Source organism: Solanum stenotomum, chromosome 11 (assembly GCF_019186545.1).
Source record: "Solanum stenotomum isolate F172 chromosome 11, ASM1918654v1, whole genome shotgun sequence".
NCBI lineage: Eukaryota > Viridiplantae > Streptophyta > Magnoliopsida > Solanales > Solanaceae > Solanum > Solanum stenotomum.
The window spans coordinates 52,232,322-52,251,833 of NC_064292.1; the positions used below are offsets into that span (position 1 = coordinate 52,232,322).

General features: G+C 26.4%; 2 protein-coding genes and 1 pseudogene across 2 annotated transcripts; all 3 read left to right on the forward strand.

Moving 5' to 3' along the window:
- The first annotated feature begins 6,591 nt into the window (after nucleotides 1–6,591).
- Nucleotides 6,592–7,068, forward strand: LOC125844014 (SKP1-like protein 11). Its single transcript, XM_049523234.1, has one exon. The coding sequence runs from the start codon at nucleotides 6,592–6,594 to the stop codon at nucleotides 7,066–7,068; it is 477 nt and encodes a 158-aa protein (XP_049379191.1).
- Nucleotides 7,069–10,214: 3,146 nt separating this feature from the next.
- Nucleotides 10,215–10,691, forward strand: LOC125844015 (SKP1-like protein 11). The gene has a single exon (XM_049523235.1). The coding sequence runs from the start codon at nucleotides 10,215–10,217 to the stop codon at nucleotides 10,689–10,691; it is 477 nt and encodes a 158-aa protein (XP_049379192.1).
- Nucleotides 10,692–11,488: 797 nt separating this feature from the next.
- Nucleotides 11,489–11,925, forward strand: LOC125846055 (SKP1-like protein 11; annotated as a pseudogene).
- Nucleotides 11,926–19,512: the final 7,587 nt, after the last annotated feature.

Below are 19,512 nucleotides of genomic sequence, written 5' to 3' on the forward strand. Positions count from 1 at the left end.
TCAAATTATTGGTGTTTGAATTAATATTTAAATTAAAATTATATGACTTAAATTAAGTTTAATTACATTTGGATCAATTTGTTTAGTTGATAAGATGAGTCCAACCCATTTTTTTCAAACCCAAGATTTCTAGAATTACTTGGAGATCAAAATATCCTGAAATCATATATATAACGTGTTTATATAAAAGGATATTCATAAGATAAATTAAAAAAAAATACATAAAGAAGCTCTATTTTTCATTTATAACTTTATGTCATAGAAAAATGAAAGTCTCTGTCTCCTTATTGATTTCTTAGTTAACATGTCATATCATATTAATTAAAAATTAAATTGATATATAGCCCGAATTAATTCATATTTTTTATTATCCGCTTTTTTAACTCTTTCTGTATAACTTGAAAGAGCTAGTGACATGAACATACATCTCTCATTTAGAATTGGCATATTTTTAATCCAATATTTTATTTAACTTAAAGATAAAGGCAGTCTTTAACCATATTTGTATCCAAAATATGAAAATAAATAAATGATAACAACAATAGGGGATTCCCACTCCCCTTCCCTCCATCCTAAAATCACATCTATTTGACATTATTAAATATATTAACCTATCATTAACAAAGTAATATTAAAAATAGACAAATAGTTTGTTCAAAGAAGAAGTGTACACACTCAAATTAAATTATGCTATTACACCATTATGATTAAGTATATTTCTTTTCTCTCATTTGCAGTGGTTATATTGTATCAACATTTTACTTTTTTGGATATGTATCTAATGTAAACCTCGCTCACCTCTTTCTCTATTTCAGTATATCTAGTAGTAAAAAATATATATATATAGATGTATTTGACAATTGAAATCTGTTATAAAATTATTAATTAGTGAGATAAAATATAATTATTTCAAACTATAGGGAGAATTATTAAATATGATAAAAATATTTGTGTGATTAGATAATATCTCCTAATGAGCAAACTACATAAATTCCACCAGTTTAGGTCCTAATTACTAGAATTCACAATAGTTTTGAATATTACTTCTTGTACCATATTTCTTCCTTGAATACATGTATCATTACTCACCAGATACATGTATCCGACAATTTTAAAAATCGAGATACATGTTTAATTAATTCACATGGACAATTAATTATGGAAATATTAATCAAATTTCTTAATATAAAGCGGAAATCAAGGAATGCATCTATGTTTCATTAATTTCATTTTATTACTCTTTATAATAATAAATTCATTAATATTATAAATAAAAGACAAAAACATGTATATCTTGATTATGAAATTTGATTATTTTCAACTTATTACTCTTAAAATGATAAATTCATTTATTTGATGTATCTATTATCAATATATGATGTATCCAATGAAATAAACACCTAGATACATGATCTAGCATTAATTTCATGTATCTATTTAGATGATCTCATATTAAATTCGTGTATCTATTTACATGTATATCAATTTGATGTATCAAGTATCAATTTCATATGTTATATCCAAAAACATATATCTCGAATACATATTGGTAAGGATATATATCTAATTATGTGTATCTAAATATGAAATGTAACTGAAACACATAAATTTAGAAACCAATCACAATTTTAGAGTATTTGTCATTTCATTAATCTAAAAAACAAATAATTCAAAATTAATACCCAAGAAATTAGATACATGCATACCTAATAAGATACACTGATAAAAACTAGACACATATAATTGCATCTCAATTATGTGTCAGATACATCAATAATGTGTCAAAAATATACGTAAATCTCCACTTATTAAAACTTTTCGATTACGTAATGGCTGGTCAAAGCATCTCACCACGACGGTGTTTACTTCACTTTTTAATTTATTGATGTTGATCATTGCTCGTTGCGCTTAGATCTGATGAGCAATCCTCCAATTGAGCCATATTTGTATCCAAAATATGAAAATAAATAAATGATAACAATAATAGGGGATTCCCCACTCGCCTTCCCTCCATCCTAAAATCACATCTATTTGACATTATTAAATTTATTAACATATCATTAACAAAGTAATATTACAAATAGACAAATAGTTTGTTCAAAGAAGAAGTGTACACCCTCAAATTAAATTATGCTATTACACCATTATGATTAAGTATATTTCTTTTCTCTCATTTGCAGTGGTTATATTGTATCAACATTTTACTTTTTTGGATATGTATCTAATGTAAACCTCGCTCACCTCTTTCCCTATTTCAGTATATTTAGTAGTAAAAAATATATATATTTAGATGTATTTGACAATTGAAATCTGTTAAAAAATTATTAATTAGTGAGATAAAATGTAATTATTTCAAACTATAGGGAGAATTATTAAATATGATAAAAATATTTGTGTGATTAGATAATATCTCCTAATTTCTAAGATGAGACAATTGGTCGCCAATTATTAATAACTCAATATATTTTGATAATACCAAGACCATTTGCAAATTAGTAATGTACTTCATTTTGACCCTCAAACAAATGACAAGTCTTAACATTTTGATGAAAGAAACTTTTATAACATTTATGGTTCTTTCATATACCTTCCTTTAATTGAATGAACATTTTGATTCTTAATTTCTCAAAAGACTTCAACAATAGTAGCCACAAAGACAAATACGATCAGGTTTATCTGGACTTAGTATACAACCTGCACTAATTAATCTATCTTTATATTTATCCTTGCAACTAGGCGTACAGTCTTCATCCACCTTGCATTTTATGTTGTAAATTGGAGCAGCACATTGCAAATCTTTAACTTGATGGTCTTGAGCAATCGTCGCGTCAAGGACTATAACAATTTTTTTTTTTAATTAAAATCAATTAAAGAATACAATAACAACAAGAAATCTAATTTTGATAAATATTCGACTTAAAATAGCTAAAATGTAAATAATAAAATATTTATTTTTTTAAAAAAATAAGAGAGTTAATGAACAAACCTAGCAAAAACATGATGATAAGAAGAGAGAAGTAGACTGAAACTTTTGCCATATTTTATGCTTTGATTAATTGTGTTTTTTCTTTTGAGAGAATGTTTTGAATTATTTGGCCATGGTTCTAATATAAACTATTTATATAGTGAAAAATTAGTCAAATTGTTATAATCCAGTCAATGTCACATTGTTTTACTAGATATCAAACTTTAATTGTGCAAGAAAATATTGAAGTTTTTCTTTAATTGTGCAAAAATATTGAAGTTTTTCTTTAATTGTGCAATAAAATATTGAAGTTTTTCTTTAATTGTACAAGAGAATATTGAAGTTTTTCTAATTATGCCAAAATTTTTTTTGAAGTTTTAATTGTGCAAGAAAATATAGAAGTTTTTCCACGGATTGACCCAATTTTGGGTGGTGTTTAATATTTTTCCTTAAATATCATAATCTTTAATTTTTGTATCTATTGCTTATTTTATAAATATTTGTGAACTAAAATATTTTTATCTATGACTCTACTTTGCTCAGCACAAGTTTAGGTAGTTTTAACATTGCTCATTATAATTTTAGAGAACTTTATAAGTTCTATAGTTAAGTTATGTCTCTTATAATGATAAAACTTCTGAGTTCTACAAGAATTAAATTATTGCATAATTTGTTGTGCTTTATATATACACATATATAACATTTAATACATATGTTATGACACAAAAATATAAATTCGTGTCAATAAAAAATTATTTGATGTTCAATGTTAGGGAAATTTTGACCACTTATTTTACTTTTTGTATTTGTCAAAGTGTCTTTTTTTTTGCTAGGACCTATTGAGAACATAATCTCTTACCCATAAAGATAAAAATAAAATATACATATATCTTGTCCTTTATAAACTCATCATGTTGAATCATTTTGAATATGTTAATATTGTTGTCTAATAACAATAAAATTGAGAGGCTTAAATTAATTAAGCAAAGTAGTATAGTAGTAAAGGGTAAGTAAGAGCAAATATAATTATTTACATTAACAATAAATAAATTTAAAGATTTTTTTTGTTTTTTCTTTAATTTCCATTAAATTTAGTAAATAGAGTTTCTTTAATTGTTAATGGAAAATATATTTTATGATTTCTTAATATAAATACAAAATCTACTAAAAAATTACTGAATTCCCAAAAATTCGCACCCAATACACCACATTCATTAATTAATAAGAAGATAACAATAGTATGATAACTTGTTGTAAATTAAATAATAATGAACTCATTGTGATCATAAAACATTAACCTTATAATTTAATAAATCAAATAAATGGTAAGTCTTGTAACATTTTGATAAATTCATCCACTTCAAATAAGCCTTTTAACAATTATAGGCACAAATACAAACAGAACCACCCCCCATACAAGACTTGGGAAACAATGCATTAGGAAATTTCTCATTGCAAATAGGCACACAATCATAGGTGTCCTTGCATTGTATGTTAGAAATTGCAGCATCACATTCCTTAGCAATTGTAGGGTTGAAAACTACAAAAAAAAAAAAAAAAAGTCAGAATACAAAAATATATCATTTAACGTCGTCTGAAATTTATGACCTTTAGTTTTGGGCGTGCATAAATAGCGTGGACACATGCATTCTATCTATGATGACAATAAATCTATACTAAATTGTGATTGTATTACACAAGTAGTATTACCAATAAAATTTATCAAATAAGATATTCTAACATCACATAAATAATAAAATAAATAGGGGAGTTTTGATGAACAAACCAGAGAAATATGTGATGATAAGAAGAAAACAGCAGTAGACTGAAACTTTTGCCATATTTTTTACTTTGATTAATTGTGCTTTTGCTTTTGAGAGAATGTTATGAATTATTTAATTAGCCATGGTTCTAAAATGTACTTATTTACATAGTGAAAAATTAATCAAATTGTTATAATCCAGTCAATGTCACATTGTTTTACTAGATATCAAACTTTAATTGTGCAAGAAAATATTGAAGTTTTTCCATGGGTTGACCAAATTTTGGAGTGGTCTTTAATATTTTTCCTTAAATATCATGATTTTTAATTATTGTATTTACTGTTTATTTAATAAAAATTGTAAAATAAAATATTGTTTATCTTTGACCCCAATTTGCTCGGTATAAGTTTAGAGAACTTTAGTCTTGATTGGCATAAGTTCTGTAAATTTATATGCAACATGAGTTGTGTGGTATTTCTATACAACTTAATTCACTTGACATAAGTTTAGAGCACTTTATAAGTTTTGTAATGATTATGTTATGCCTCTTACGATATAATTTGTGAATTTTAAAATTAAGCTTTTGCCTCTTGTGGCATAAGTTTTATAGGAATCGAATTGTTTCATAACTTGTTGTGCGTTATACAATGTAACATATGGTATATTATGACACAAAAATATAAATTTATGTTGATAAAAAATTATTTGATTTTTGGTATTAAAGATATTTTTATCACTTGTTAGACACTTACTTAGACACTGTAAGTGTCTTTTCTAGGTAAGGGTCTATTAAAAACATGATCTCTATCTCATAAAAATAAAAATAAAGTCCTTGTAAAATCATTCTGGATATATTAATCTTGTTATCTAAGAATAATAAAATGAGAGACTTAAATTAGTTTTTCTATTAGTAGTAATGGGTAAACAAGTGGAAATATAATAATTTATATAAATATGCTAATTTCTTAGTGTCTGTCACCGATGTGGTACAAAAAGTACCAAAAAAAAAATTACACTAATTTTGGTGATCTTCTCCGATTTGAGTGCGTCCAATCGGATTGTAACCATGTATCGGTCTGGCGCGTTCAGATACGTCCATTTCAGATACATGGAGTCAAAATACATTGTATTCATGTAAATGCGCATGCATATGGTTGTCTCACCCTCCTCTCTCCTATCTCACTCGTCACTCTCCTCTCACACCCACCTCTCTCCCTGTATCTCGTATTTCTATTTAGTGTGATTTCATATATCAGGAGATGATTCACATGTATCTAGAGATCTTGTTCGCCTCCCACTATAACAAAAACAACTTTTAGTGGCAATATATAAACTCATTAACAAAGAGTACTAAAACATTTTATCAACATTAGTTAATTGTCATTTAATCGAATGTCACTATAAGCTTTAGAGACATTTCCAACGAGTGTTAATTGCCTCTAAAAGTCAATTCTGATGTTGTGTCCCTCCTATCTCACTCGTCTTTCTCCCTATTTTACTGTGTTCGGTAGCAAAAATATATGTTCCTAAATGTATCTGACTTGAAATTTGGTATAAAATTATTAATTAATGAGATGATATGTAATTATTTCAACCTATAAGGAAAATTAATAAATATGATAAATATATAATTAGGTAGTTTTTCCTAAACCAAATTGAATAACTACCCGTAAAATTTTACTCTACCGCCTAAGTTTAACTAATACCAATTCTATAAGGATTCCTTTTTTATAAGCCAATTAAAAAAAGGAAAGTGGTAAACCAAAAAAAATAAAATTGCCCCTATAAATACACTACTTTTCTTAACACATTCTATTATTCTCTTCAACACAATTTAATTTATATTTATTCTCCAAAATATCAATGGCTTCAAAAAAGTTGATCTTGAAATCATCTGATGGTGATGAATTTGAGATTGAAGAATCGATTGCAGTTCAGTCTGGAACGATAAAAAATATGGTTGATGACGATTATACCCTCATCCCATTGCCTAATGTGAATACTCAAAAACTAATTCTAATTATTGAGTACATGAATAAGCATGCGGAGAAGACGGATTCAAACGAAGAAGAAATTAAGGAATTTGATAAGGAATTTTTGAAGGATAAGAACTATCAAAACATGTTTGAACTTGTAGTTGCGGCAAATTATCTTCACATTAGCGATTTGATCAATTTGTTGTGTCAGACGATAGCTGATAGAATTAAGAACAAGTCTGTGAAGGCTGTTAGGGAGATATTTGGTGTTATTAATGATTATACGCCAGAAGAAGAAGAAAGGGTTCGTGAAGAACATAAGTGGGCTCATGAAGGAGAAGAAATTGATGAATCTCTTGATTAGATTTTTTAGGATTGATTTAATTTAGTGGTTTTAATTTATTTTTATTTTTTTGGTCTAGGGTTTTGAGTTTTAAGCTATTGTTGATTTTTATTGATTATTTTGTGTTTAAAGTTAGAGTTTTAATTTATATACGTAATTTCTGATTTGAAAATAAAAAAAAAGTTATATGATACTGTCCCATTAACAATTTAAAAAAATATATCAACTTTGCTCATGCTTCGTTAATTAATGATATTCTTGTTTTATGGATATTGATTAATCACTTCCTTGTTTTATATGTGCATGTTTTATACGTGCATAAATATGTGAGTTGGAATGCAATTAAGCACCTAAATTAAGGTAGACATTGCAAATCATTAAGAATTTAAATCAAGTATATACGTTTTAAAAATTCAATTCAAGAATATTAAGTTAAAAATTCAACTCAAGAATATACGATTCAACACAAGAATATACATACGTTTAAGAATTTAACGTAGGGGTGTGTACTATTCGGATTAAATCAAAAAATAAAATCAAATTTTTATTTGGATTGGTTTTTTAATTTGATTTTGAATTAATAATTTACCTTGTTTGGTTTGGTTTCGGATTTTAAAAAATAAAAACCGAAAAAATCGAATTATATATATGTGGGTGTAAAATGTTTAGATTCGAAATTAAGTTGGAGTTAACCATTTTTGTCTCTTTTATGTTTGGACATCTATAATTGGTATACTTATAAGTATTGTGTTTTAAGTTTTACTTATGATTTATATTAGGAAGTATATTTAAGAGATTCATAGCTATAATTTGCTAATTACGTTCTATAGCTATAGCTTGCTAATTATATTACGATTCTTAGTTACATGTTAGAGGGAGGAGAGAGGCAAGCGAGAGAGGGCAAAGAGTGAAGAGAGGTGAGTTTAATATGTATATCTGTCAAAATAATTTTATATATGTAACTAATATACATATATTCATTGTTCTTAATAATGATAATAATAAGAAGAAGAATAAGTTGATTAGATTTCCTTTTCTAACATTATGATAGTGTTGTTTTTAGCGATTACACATATCTTTTTTTTTCGAAAGATTATTAGGTGGCTGAGTGCATTGACAGTGACGGATCTAGCTAATTAGTAGCCTAATACCAAAGTTTTTTTTAAAAAATGCAAAGTTATTTATGAAAAAATAATAATGTATTTTTGTGGTCTTCAACACACACTCTCTCTCTATATATATAGCCACTAAAAAATATCTTAATTATGCTCCATAGCTATAATTTACTAATTACGATTCGTATCTACATGTTAGAGAGAGGAGAGAGGCGAGCGAGATTGGGAGAGGGAGGAGAGAGACGAGCGAGAGAGGTTAATTGTATATGTATGTATGTCGAATTGTATATGTATATCTTTCAAATAATTGTATATATATAACTGATATACATATGTATTCTATATCTGACAAGCGAGATTGGAAGAGGGAGGAGAGAGGCGAACGAGATTGGGAGAGAGAGAGGAAAGAGGCGAGCGAGAGAGGGTAGAGAGTGGGGAGAGGCGAATTATATATGTATATCTGTTAGATAATTGTATATATGTAACAAATATACATATGTATTTTCATTGAAGAATTTTATCTTTTTATTTTTATATAATAAAATTTTGATTTTATTTATGTTTTATATTGTTATTTATATATTATATTGTATATATTACTTTACGTATTATATTACAGAATTATAAATAAAAGTAACAATAATATTTTTGTAGGATTAAAGAAAAAGTAGCAATTAAAGATTTAGACCCTCCCAAAAAGGTAAGAAATAAGATTTTTTTTTTCTTAATTTACGATTTTATTTTTATTTTTATTTTAAAAAAACTTTAGAGAATTATAACAAAAAAAGGAAGATTAGCTAAGATTGAATCCAAAAAAATAGGAAACAAATAACAAATAGATTCTTCTTTTTAATAATTTTCAACAATATTAATCTATGTACAATATTGATTGAAAATATGAATATGTACATTATAAATAATTAAATTAAAAATGTAATTAAAGTTTCTGTATTAGATGTTTAAAATAGTTTCTCTTTATAAAATAATCTTAATATTAAAATTAGCACATTGATACTTGTCCTTTTTCGTAATTTGACTCTCAAAAGTTTTTTTTTAAAAAAAAATTAGTCAAATACAAATTGTTTATCAATAACACTTTTCAAATGAATTTGCCAAACACAAATTGCTTTTTTTGAAAATCACTTTTCTGAAAAGCTAATTTATAAAAGCGCTTCTAAAAAATAAGCAGTTTTTTAGCAGCAATATCAAAAGTTTTTTTTTTAAAAAAATAAACATTTTAGTCAAACACACATTGCTTATCAAAAACACTTTTCAAATGAATTTGCCAAACACAAATTATTTTTTTTGAAAATTACTTTTCTGAAAAGCTATTTTATAAAAGTGCTTTTAAAAATAAGTAATTTTAATTTTAACTGCAATGTCAAACATGCTCTTAATTTAGAAATTCAACTATTGGTATCAATTGTGAAAATATTCATTGTTAAGTTGTAAATCATTCATCATCTAAGATTTAATTTGCTTCTTGCTATCACTGAATGACACTAATTTATTAGAATCTAAATTTGCAAGTAGTAAAAATTAAAATTAAAAATTCATCTCATTATTATATGAAGTTCAATCCATAATTTATCTTTTGTAGAAATTTTCTAAGTATATAATTATAATTACATGACATATCAATTATCTTATTCTTCTTCTTTTTATTTTATTTCTTGTTCTTCTGCTGCTTTTTAATTTTATTATCTAAGTCACGAATGTTTTTAGATAAATGCAGAACCAATAAATTCAGTTTTAACTACACGTGATTAGAGGTGACAAAATAGGTAATTTATATAGATAAATACAATTAGGTAGTTTTTCCTAAACCAAATTGAATAACTATCAGTAAAATTTTACTCTACCGCCTAAGTTTAATTAATACCAATTCTATAAGGATTCCTTTTTTTTTTATAAACCAATTAAAAAAAGGAAAGTGGTAAACCAAAATAATTAAAATCACCCCTATAAATACACTAATTCACATAGCTTTTTCTTAACACATTCTATTATTCATCTTCACGATTTAATTAATTTCTATTCTCCAAAAAATCAATGGCTTCAAAAAAGTTGATCTTGAAATCATCGGATGGTGATGAATTTGAGATTGAAGAATCGATTGCGGTTCAGTCTGGAACGATAAAAAATATGATTGAGGACGATTATACCCTTATCCCATTGCCTAATGTGAATACTCAAAAACTAATTCTAATTATTGAGTACATGAATAAGCATGCGGAGAAGACGGATTCAAACGAAGAAGAAATTAAGGAATTTGATAAGGAATTTTTGAAGGATAAGAACTATCAAAACATGTTTGAACTTGTAGTTGCGGCAAATTATCTTCACATTAGCGATTTGATCAATTTGTTGTGTCAGACGATAGCTGATAGAATTAAGAACAAGTCTGTGAAGGCTGTTAGGGAGGTATTTGGTGTTATTAATGATTATACGCCAGAAGAAGAAGAAAGGGTTCGTGAAGAACATAAGTGGGCTCATGAAGGAGAAGAAATTGATGAATCTCTTGATTAGATTTTTTAGGATTGATTTAATTTAGTGGTTTTAATTTATTTATTTTTAGTCTAGGGTTTTGAGTTTTATTGTTGAGTCTAGCCATTGTTAATTTTTATGTAATTATTTTGTCTTTAAATTTAGTGTTTTAATTTATATACGTAATTTTTGCTTTTGTATATATACCAAAATATTTTTTTGTAATTTTGTGGTCTAAACATATCCATGTGGAAATTAAATTTAAAAATTAACCAAAAAAAATACTTTAATATATCAAAACGAACAAAAAAAATGACACAATATAATTTATTTTTCATTAAACAAAACTTATAATAATAATTACCAAAAAATAAGGCCCTCAAACCATCATCTTCTCCTTATTAGTAATGATATATTTAGTAATAACGTAATTTCATATCAAATCTTCAGTATGTCTCTACTATATATTTCATCATCTCATTTTTGTCTTAAATATTTTATTGTTTTTTCTTGCAATCTTTTTTCTAATTAACCTCTCTTTTGAATATTAATCCAATTTTGTCAGAGTTACTTTTATAAAAAATAAAATATTTTTTATGTAACAAAACAAATAATAACAACTTTTACGTAATAAACACAAAGTTGAATAACAATACCAATTCTATAAGGAATCCTTTTTTTTTTTCATAAACCAATTAAAACAAGGAAAGTGGAAAACGCAAAAAAAAAAAAAAAAAAATCGACCCTATAAATACACTAATTCACATAGCCTTCTCTTAACACATTCTATTATTCTTCTGATTCACAATTTAACTAATTTTTATTCTCCAAAAAAATCAATGGCTTCAAAAAAGTTGATTTTGAAATCATCAGATGGTGATGAATTTGAGATTAAAGAATCGGTTGCGGTTCAGTCTGGAACGATAAAAAATATGGTTGAGGACGATTATACCCTTATCCCATTGCCTAATGTGAATACTCAAAACCTAATTGTAATTATTGAGTACATGAAAAGGCATGGGGAGAAGCGGATTCAAACGAAGAAGAAATTAAGGAATTTGATAAGGAATTTATGAAGGATAAGAGCTATCAAAACATGTTTGAACTTGTAATTGCGGCAAATTATCTTCACATTAGCGATTTGATGAATTTGTTGTGTCAGACAATTGCAGATAGAATTAAGAACAAGTCTGTGAAAGTTGTTCGTCAGATATTTGGTTTTAATTTATTTTTTTGGTCTAGGGTTTTGAGTTTAGCTATTGTGGATTCGTATTAATTGTTTCGTGTTTAAATTTAGAGTTTGATTCATATTAAAATTCTAATTTATATACCTTATTTTTTCTTTTGAAAATCAAGTAGTTATATTGTCCATTATCAAAATCTTAAATCTTTATGATTTTGTATCGAATATGTTCTCCATCTTCGAATTTCTCGTTCGATCATAAATTTCATTATTTCCGTTTTCAAGTTCAAAGCATCAATTAACTCTTTAAACTTGTCAATACAATAATAACAAATTCGGTGAAATCTCATAAGTAAATTTGATTTATTGAGTAGACACTCAAATTTTTTTTTATTCTAATTAAGCACCTAATATATATTATATTGAAGTGTTCGTATTAAGCTGATCAAACATGGTTGTATTGGGTCATAATTACTCTACTAGAGATGAAATGAAAGAATATAATTGCATTGGATCATACAAATACGTAGTTATTAATTAAATATATAAATAAACACTTTGCGTTAATATTAATTATAAAAGTAAATAATTTAACAACATATATTGTAATCGTGAAACTCAATGAATGGAAACGGATCAGATATACCTCTTTATTATGTTATATTGTTTGAACTGATTACCCATTATATTATTTTGGCTATATGAATCCTTACTATTTGATCACATTTAACAATAATAGCCGTAAAGACAAATACGATCAGGTTTATCTGGACTTAGTATACAACCTGCACTAATGAATTTATCTTTATATTTATCCTTGCAACTAGGCATACGATCTTCATCCACCTTGCATGTTATGTTGAAAATTGGAGTAGCACTTTGCAAATATTTAACTTGATGGTCTTGAGTAATTGTCAAGTTAAGAACTATAACAAAAAAAAAATCAATTAAAGAATTCAACTCAAGAAAATAATATACACAAATAAATCTCCAAAAGAAGATCCAAAAGATAGTACTAACTTTTCAATTTATATAATATTAATAATCAAATAGATAAAATGCAAACCAAAATATTAATTTTTTTTCTTTTGAAAAAATGAGTGTAAATGCAAACCTGACAAAAATGTGATAATAAGAAGAAAACAGTAGTAAATTGAAACTTTTGCCATATTTTATACTTTGATTATATATTGTGTGTGTTTTTGAGAAAATGTTATGAATTATCTAGCCATGGTTATAATATTTATATATAAAAGAAAATATTCGGATAGTTTTATAATTAAATTGGGATTAAGATAGAGTTATTACATTTAGTCCTTATGCCTATAAATGTTCGGGAAAGCAAAATTAAATGTCTTTTGTCAAAATAAGTATTTTTTTGGTAAGATTTATGTTTTAATTATGTAAATTTTAATTATTTTTTATTTTATTTTATTTAAAGCGTCATTCAAACTATGTGAACTATAATGATAGAAAGTTTGACTCAAAGAAAATACTTTTTTTTATCATTTTGATTCGATTATAATCAAATCTTATATGATGAAAAGAAATGTCAAGTTTTACTATCTTTAATGAAAATTCTTATATCAACTATTAACACATATATTTGCCTTTGAAATCACAACTCAAATGTGTCTAATAACAAAACTATTTTGATAACATAATATGTATAAAAAAAAAAACTAAAAAGATCACTATTTTAAAAGTACTACTAAAATAATCATTCGATACTGAAAATTATAACTAGTAACAGTTCATCTCCTCAATCATCTTGATACTGAAATAACTCGTACAAATTACCTCCATACATTAAAGACTTTTTTTTTAATCATAGAACATCAAAGTACCTTCTAATATAATTTGATCAAACAAATGTTAAGTCTAAGAAGAGAATTTAACATTTTTAACCTTTTAACAATAATAGCCACAAAGACAAAAACTATGTGGATAATATGGGCTTTTTATACAAGATACACCATATAATTTATCTTGATATTTTCTATGGCAAATCATCAAACAATCTTCCTTCTCCCTGCATTTTACATTGGTCATTGGATCAACACATTGCAAATCATTAACTTGTTGATCTTGGGCAATTGTCTTGCTAAAGACTAACAAAAAAATATTATTAAAATCAGTAAAAGAATTCAACTCAAAAAGATAATACTATATGGTTAATTGATTTCTGATGTCTTCTCATGGATCTATCATCTATATAAAAATAATAACATATTCAGTATAACTTAATAATTACAATTTACAAATGAGGTCTGAAGAGGATATCTCATTACCCTAATCTTTGTAAGATATAGAGATTATTTCTAATAGATATCGAATTAAGAAAATTCTAAATAACTTATTAAAAAAATTATGTACTAAAATGTTTTTTTAGAAGCATTCTTGATTGAAGAAAAAGATAATACTCATTCGTTTTCAATTTGTTTGTTCTTCTTTTCTTTTTAATCTATTTTTAAAAAATAATTCTTTTTTGACAGTTCTTTAATTTTAATTCTCCACGTGATATGTTAGTGACCACAAGATTGAAAGACATTTTGGTACATTCTAGTACAACAACAACAACAGCAATATACTAGTACTGAAATTTCACAATTTGGGTATGGGAATGGTAAAACGTATACAAATCTTACCACTATTTCGTAGAAGTAGCGAGACTATTTTCTAAAGATTCGCGATAGCAAATCCAGGTTTTGATATATTCTGATACATATATATCTTTAATCTAAGACTACAAGATTCAAAATAATTAATTAAGTTAAAACAGATTAATCAAATTAAAGTTGAGGAAGTACTAACTTTTCACTAAAATAATATTAGCAGTAATAAAACAGCTAATTAAAATGAAAACAGAAAATGATTTATTTTTTTAAAGAAAATGAGAGTGTTAATGCACAAACCTGACAAAAACATGATGATGATAGGAAGAAGACAGTAGTAGACTGAAACTTTAGCCATTTATACTTTGATTAATTATGTCTATGTTATTAATTATTTAATTTAGTCATGGTTCTAATATATAGTACTATTTATATAGTGAAAAATGAATCAGATTGTGATAATATTATTGTTTTAATCCAGTCAAAAATCGAGTATTAAGATTGATTTAATGACATTTAATCCATATTTGTTATTAAGCCTATAAATGTTTAGGAAGTCTACATCAAATAATTTTGGACAAACTATGTATTTTCTGGTCAGATTTATATTTTAGTTACTTAAATTTGGAGATGGACGGGTATTTATCATCAGAATATATTATTTCAATAAAAAAATTACATTATATATATATATATATATATATATATATATATATATATATATATATATAAATATATATATTATTCTTTTGAATCCAAAAATACAAGATTAGAGGTTGACACAGTAATATAAAAAATTCAAATCATAGGCACTACACTTTTATATATCAAAAGCACTTAAGAAAATCTCTTGAATCCATCATTACTTATAACTCGATAAAAAAAAATGACAAGTTTTATAATATTATAGATAAAATCTAAAGAGAAACAAAGAACGAATAATTTATCGATGCAGAAAACATTTCGTGTATTTAACAATAGTACCAACAAGTACAAATATGAATATGAGCAGGTGTCTTCATCATACAAGCTGAATAATATAAATTTTCTTTATATGTTCCTTGGCAAAGAGGGGTGCAATCTTCATTCACAGCACATGTTACATTGTCAAAATCCTTACTACATTCCTTACGTTGAGCCATTGTTGGGTGAAGAACTACAACAATTAAAAAAATAAATTATTATTAAAAAAAATAATTAATGAAGAAATCAAATTCAAGAAAACAAATAAATTTGTAGTTTCTTTTATTTTTGGAAATTACGCGGATAAGAAAATATATACTGATAGTTAATTAGCAAACATAGTGCTATAGTTTCCATAAATTATCACTCACAGCTTAATTTTAGTTATAATTACGTCTCCTCTCTTCTCTTTTATACAAATTATCAAATACAAATTATACGTATACATATATATACAATTATATGGCAGCTATACAAATACAATTTTGCCTCTCTCGCTCACCTCTCTCCTCCCTCTCCCATTCTTGCTCGCTAGATATACAAATACATATGTATATACCAGTTACATATATACAATTATTTGACAAATATACATATTAAATTCACCCCTCTCTCCACTCTCTGCCCTCTCTTGATCTCCTTTCTCCTCCCTCTCCCAATCTCGCTTGCCTCTCTCCTCCGTCTCCCAATCTCGCTCACCTCCCTCCTCACTCTAACATGTAGCTAAGAATCGTAATTAGCAAACTATAACTATAAATGAAAAAATAATGTATAAATAAAATATGAAAGTTTTAATGCACAAACCAGACAGATACAGAATGATAATTAGGAGGAGACATGAATAGTAGACTGAAATTTTTGCCATTTATAAATAAATTGAATAATAAACATGCTTGTATTTTTGAGAGAATATTGTAAATTGTTCTGCCATGATTTGCAATATATAAAGGAGAAAAAAATGTTATATAATCCAGTGAATTAAATGAGTCAAAGATTATGTTAATTCAGTGAATATAATAATAACTTTCATTTAAATTTTTTTTATATACTTGTAAGTAATTTAGCTATTGACTGGTCAACATTCCATTTCTTTTTAGTTGTTATATTACGTTTTTCAATAGTCAATTTGACTCATTTATATAAATATCCTTTTTTGGAATGATAAATCTTGTTATATTTAGATAAAATCTCACTGCAATAGAAACGAAGAACGAATAATTTATCAATGTACAAAACATTACATCGTTTTAACAATATTACGAGCAAACACAAATAAAAGAAGATCGGATGGCTTCTACAAACAAGCTGCAAAATATAATTAGATCCTCTAGGAATTGGTTTCATCCGAAGCATCGGGAGATAATGATAAAACTATTAAAAAAATTCTTGGGGTAAATTTAGAGGCGGAAGGGTGTTTATCAGAATATACTATTTTACATCATATATATATATTTATTTATTTTATAATTTTTAATCCAAATCATAGGCACTACACTTTTATGTATCAAAAGCCCTTCATAAAATATTGAATCCATCATTACTTATAACCTGATCAAGAAAAATGACAAGTCTTATAATATTTTAAAACCAAGAACGAATAACCTGTCGATGCAGAAAATATTCTGCGTATTTAACAAAAGTACCAACAAACACAATGACCAATACGAGCAGGTCTCTTTATAATACAATCTGAATAAGTTAAATTTCTTTTATATTTTTTCAGGCAAATAAGGGTGCAGTCTTCTTTCAGAGTACATTTTACCATGTGATAATCGTTACGGCATACCTTACGTTGAGCCATCGTTGGGTCAAGAACTACAACAATTAAAAAGAAAAAATTATTATTAAAAAAAAAAAATTATTGAAGAAATCAAATTCAAGAAAATAAATAAATTTGTAGTTTTATTTTGGGAAATTACGCAGGTAAGCAAACATATATATATACTAGTTAATTAGCTAATATAGCTATAGTTTTCATTAATTATCACTCGCAGCTTAATTTTAGCTATAGTTACGTCACCTCTCTCCTCTCTCTCCTCTCTCTCCTCTCTCTTGTCTCTATGCTCTTTTATACATATACAAATTATACATATATATAGATATATATATATATATATATATATATATATATATATATATGACAAATATACAAATACATATGACCAATTATTTGACAGATATACATACTAAATTCACCTCTTTGCCCTCTCTCGATCACCTCTCTCCTCCCTCTCCCAATCTCACTCGCCTCTCTCCTCCATCTCCCAATCTCACTCACCTCTTCCCTCCCTCTAACATGTAGCTAAGAATTGTAATTAGAAAATTATAACTATAGAACGTAATTAAAATTAGCTTGTAACATTCATGATTGAACAGATACATAATACTTAAGTTCAAACAAGAATCACGTGAATAATAAAATAAATAGATAAACTATAAATGAAAAAATAATAATTTTAAAATAAAATAGGAGAGTTTTAATGCACAAACCAGACAGATACAGAATGATAATTAGGAGGAGACATGAATAGTAGGCTGAATTTTTTGTCATTTATAAATTCTTTGAATTTGAATAATAAATATGCTTGTATTTTTGAGAGAATATTGTAAATTGTTTTTCCATGATTTGCAATATATAAAGGAGAAAAAAATGTTATGTAATCCAGTGAATTAAATGAGTCAAAGATTATGTTAATTCAGTGAATATAATAATAAATTGCATTTAAAAATGATATTTCTAAGTAATTTAGGTATTGACTGGTCAACAAATTACTTTTGTCATTTCTTTTCGGTTGTCATATTATATTTTTCATAGTCAATTTGACTAATTTTCAAAGTTAAACTATATAGTCTCCCTTTAGCATGTTTATATATACGGTCAAACTATTTCATAATGACTATCTTTTATAGTTGTATTCTATTTCTATTAAATAGCCAAATAAAATTTTAATATCAAATGTTGTTATACATGTGTATAACAATATAACAAATAGCTATAAAAGTGAACATGATATCTTAACAAACGAGGCTATAGGCTAGATTATATATACATTAACTGTTGCGTGGAATAAATAAAGTTTCTCTTTTTTTTGTGTGTGTGGATAACCATGGTGTTATAGTTAATTTGTTTTTTTAATGTTTTGTTATGTATTATTGAGCCGAAGATCTTTCAAAAATAACCTCTCTATCTTCACGAGGTAGAGACAAGATTTACGTATACTCTATCTTCAATAGTCTCCACGTGCTGGATATGTTGGTGTTGTAGTGGTGATGTTTGGAGCAACTTGCCCTCGACTAATTATTCATATTATACCGATTAAAAAAAATAAATAGTAAATTTATCTGACTATTTATATAAATATCCCTTTTTGAAATGATAAATCTTGTTATATTTAGATAAATCTAAAGAGAGACATTTATCATTCTCACTTCAATAAAAACGAAAAACGAATAATTTGTCGATGCACAAAACATTACACGTTTTAACAATAATATGAGCAAACACAAATATAATGAAGATCAGGTGGCTTCTGCAAACAAGCTGCAAAATATAATTGCTCTTTATATGCTGCTAGACAGACAGGTCCACAATCATCATTCTTCACACATGTTGCACTGTCAATTTGGGCACTGCATTCCTTGGCCATGACTTGATGATTTTGGCCCATTTTGGGGTTGAGGACTACAATAATAAAATAAAAATTATTAGTAATAAAATTAATCTAATTTAAGTGAGTAAATAAATTTATGTTCGCTAATTATAGTAAAGATGGTTTGTAGTGGTGGAGGCGGTGATGGTTGATGCTCGTATGTAGTTGGTTACGATGATGATGATAATTGTGACGATGAATGTGGTTGATGTTGTAGTGACTGGTGTGATGGTGGAATTAGTTTATATTAGTAGTTGATGATGGTGGTGGCTGACGATATTGTATATTGGTGGTAGCTGACAGTGATATTAGTGGTTGATAGTGATGGTGGAGGTAACAATAGTACTGGTAATGAAAGTGGATATAATTATAATTATGGAAGCGGTAAATGTGGTAGCAACTGACAGTAGTGGTTGTCAGTGATGATTATGATGGATAGAGGTGGCTGGCGA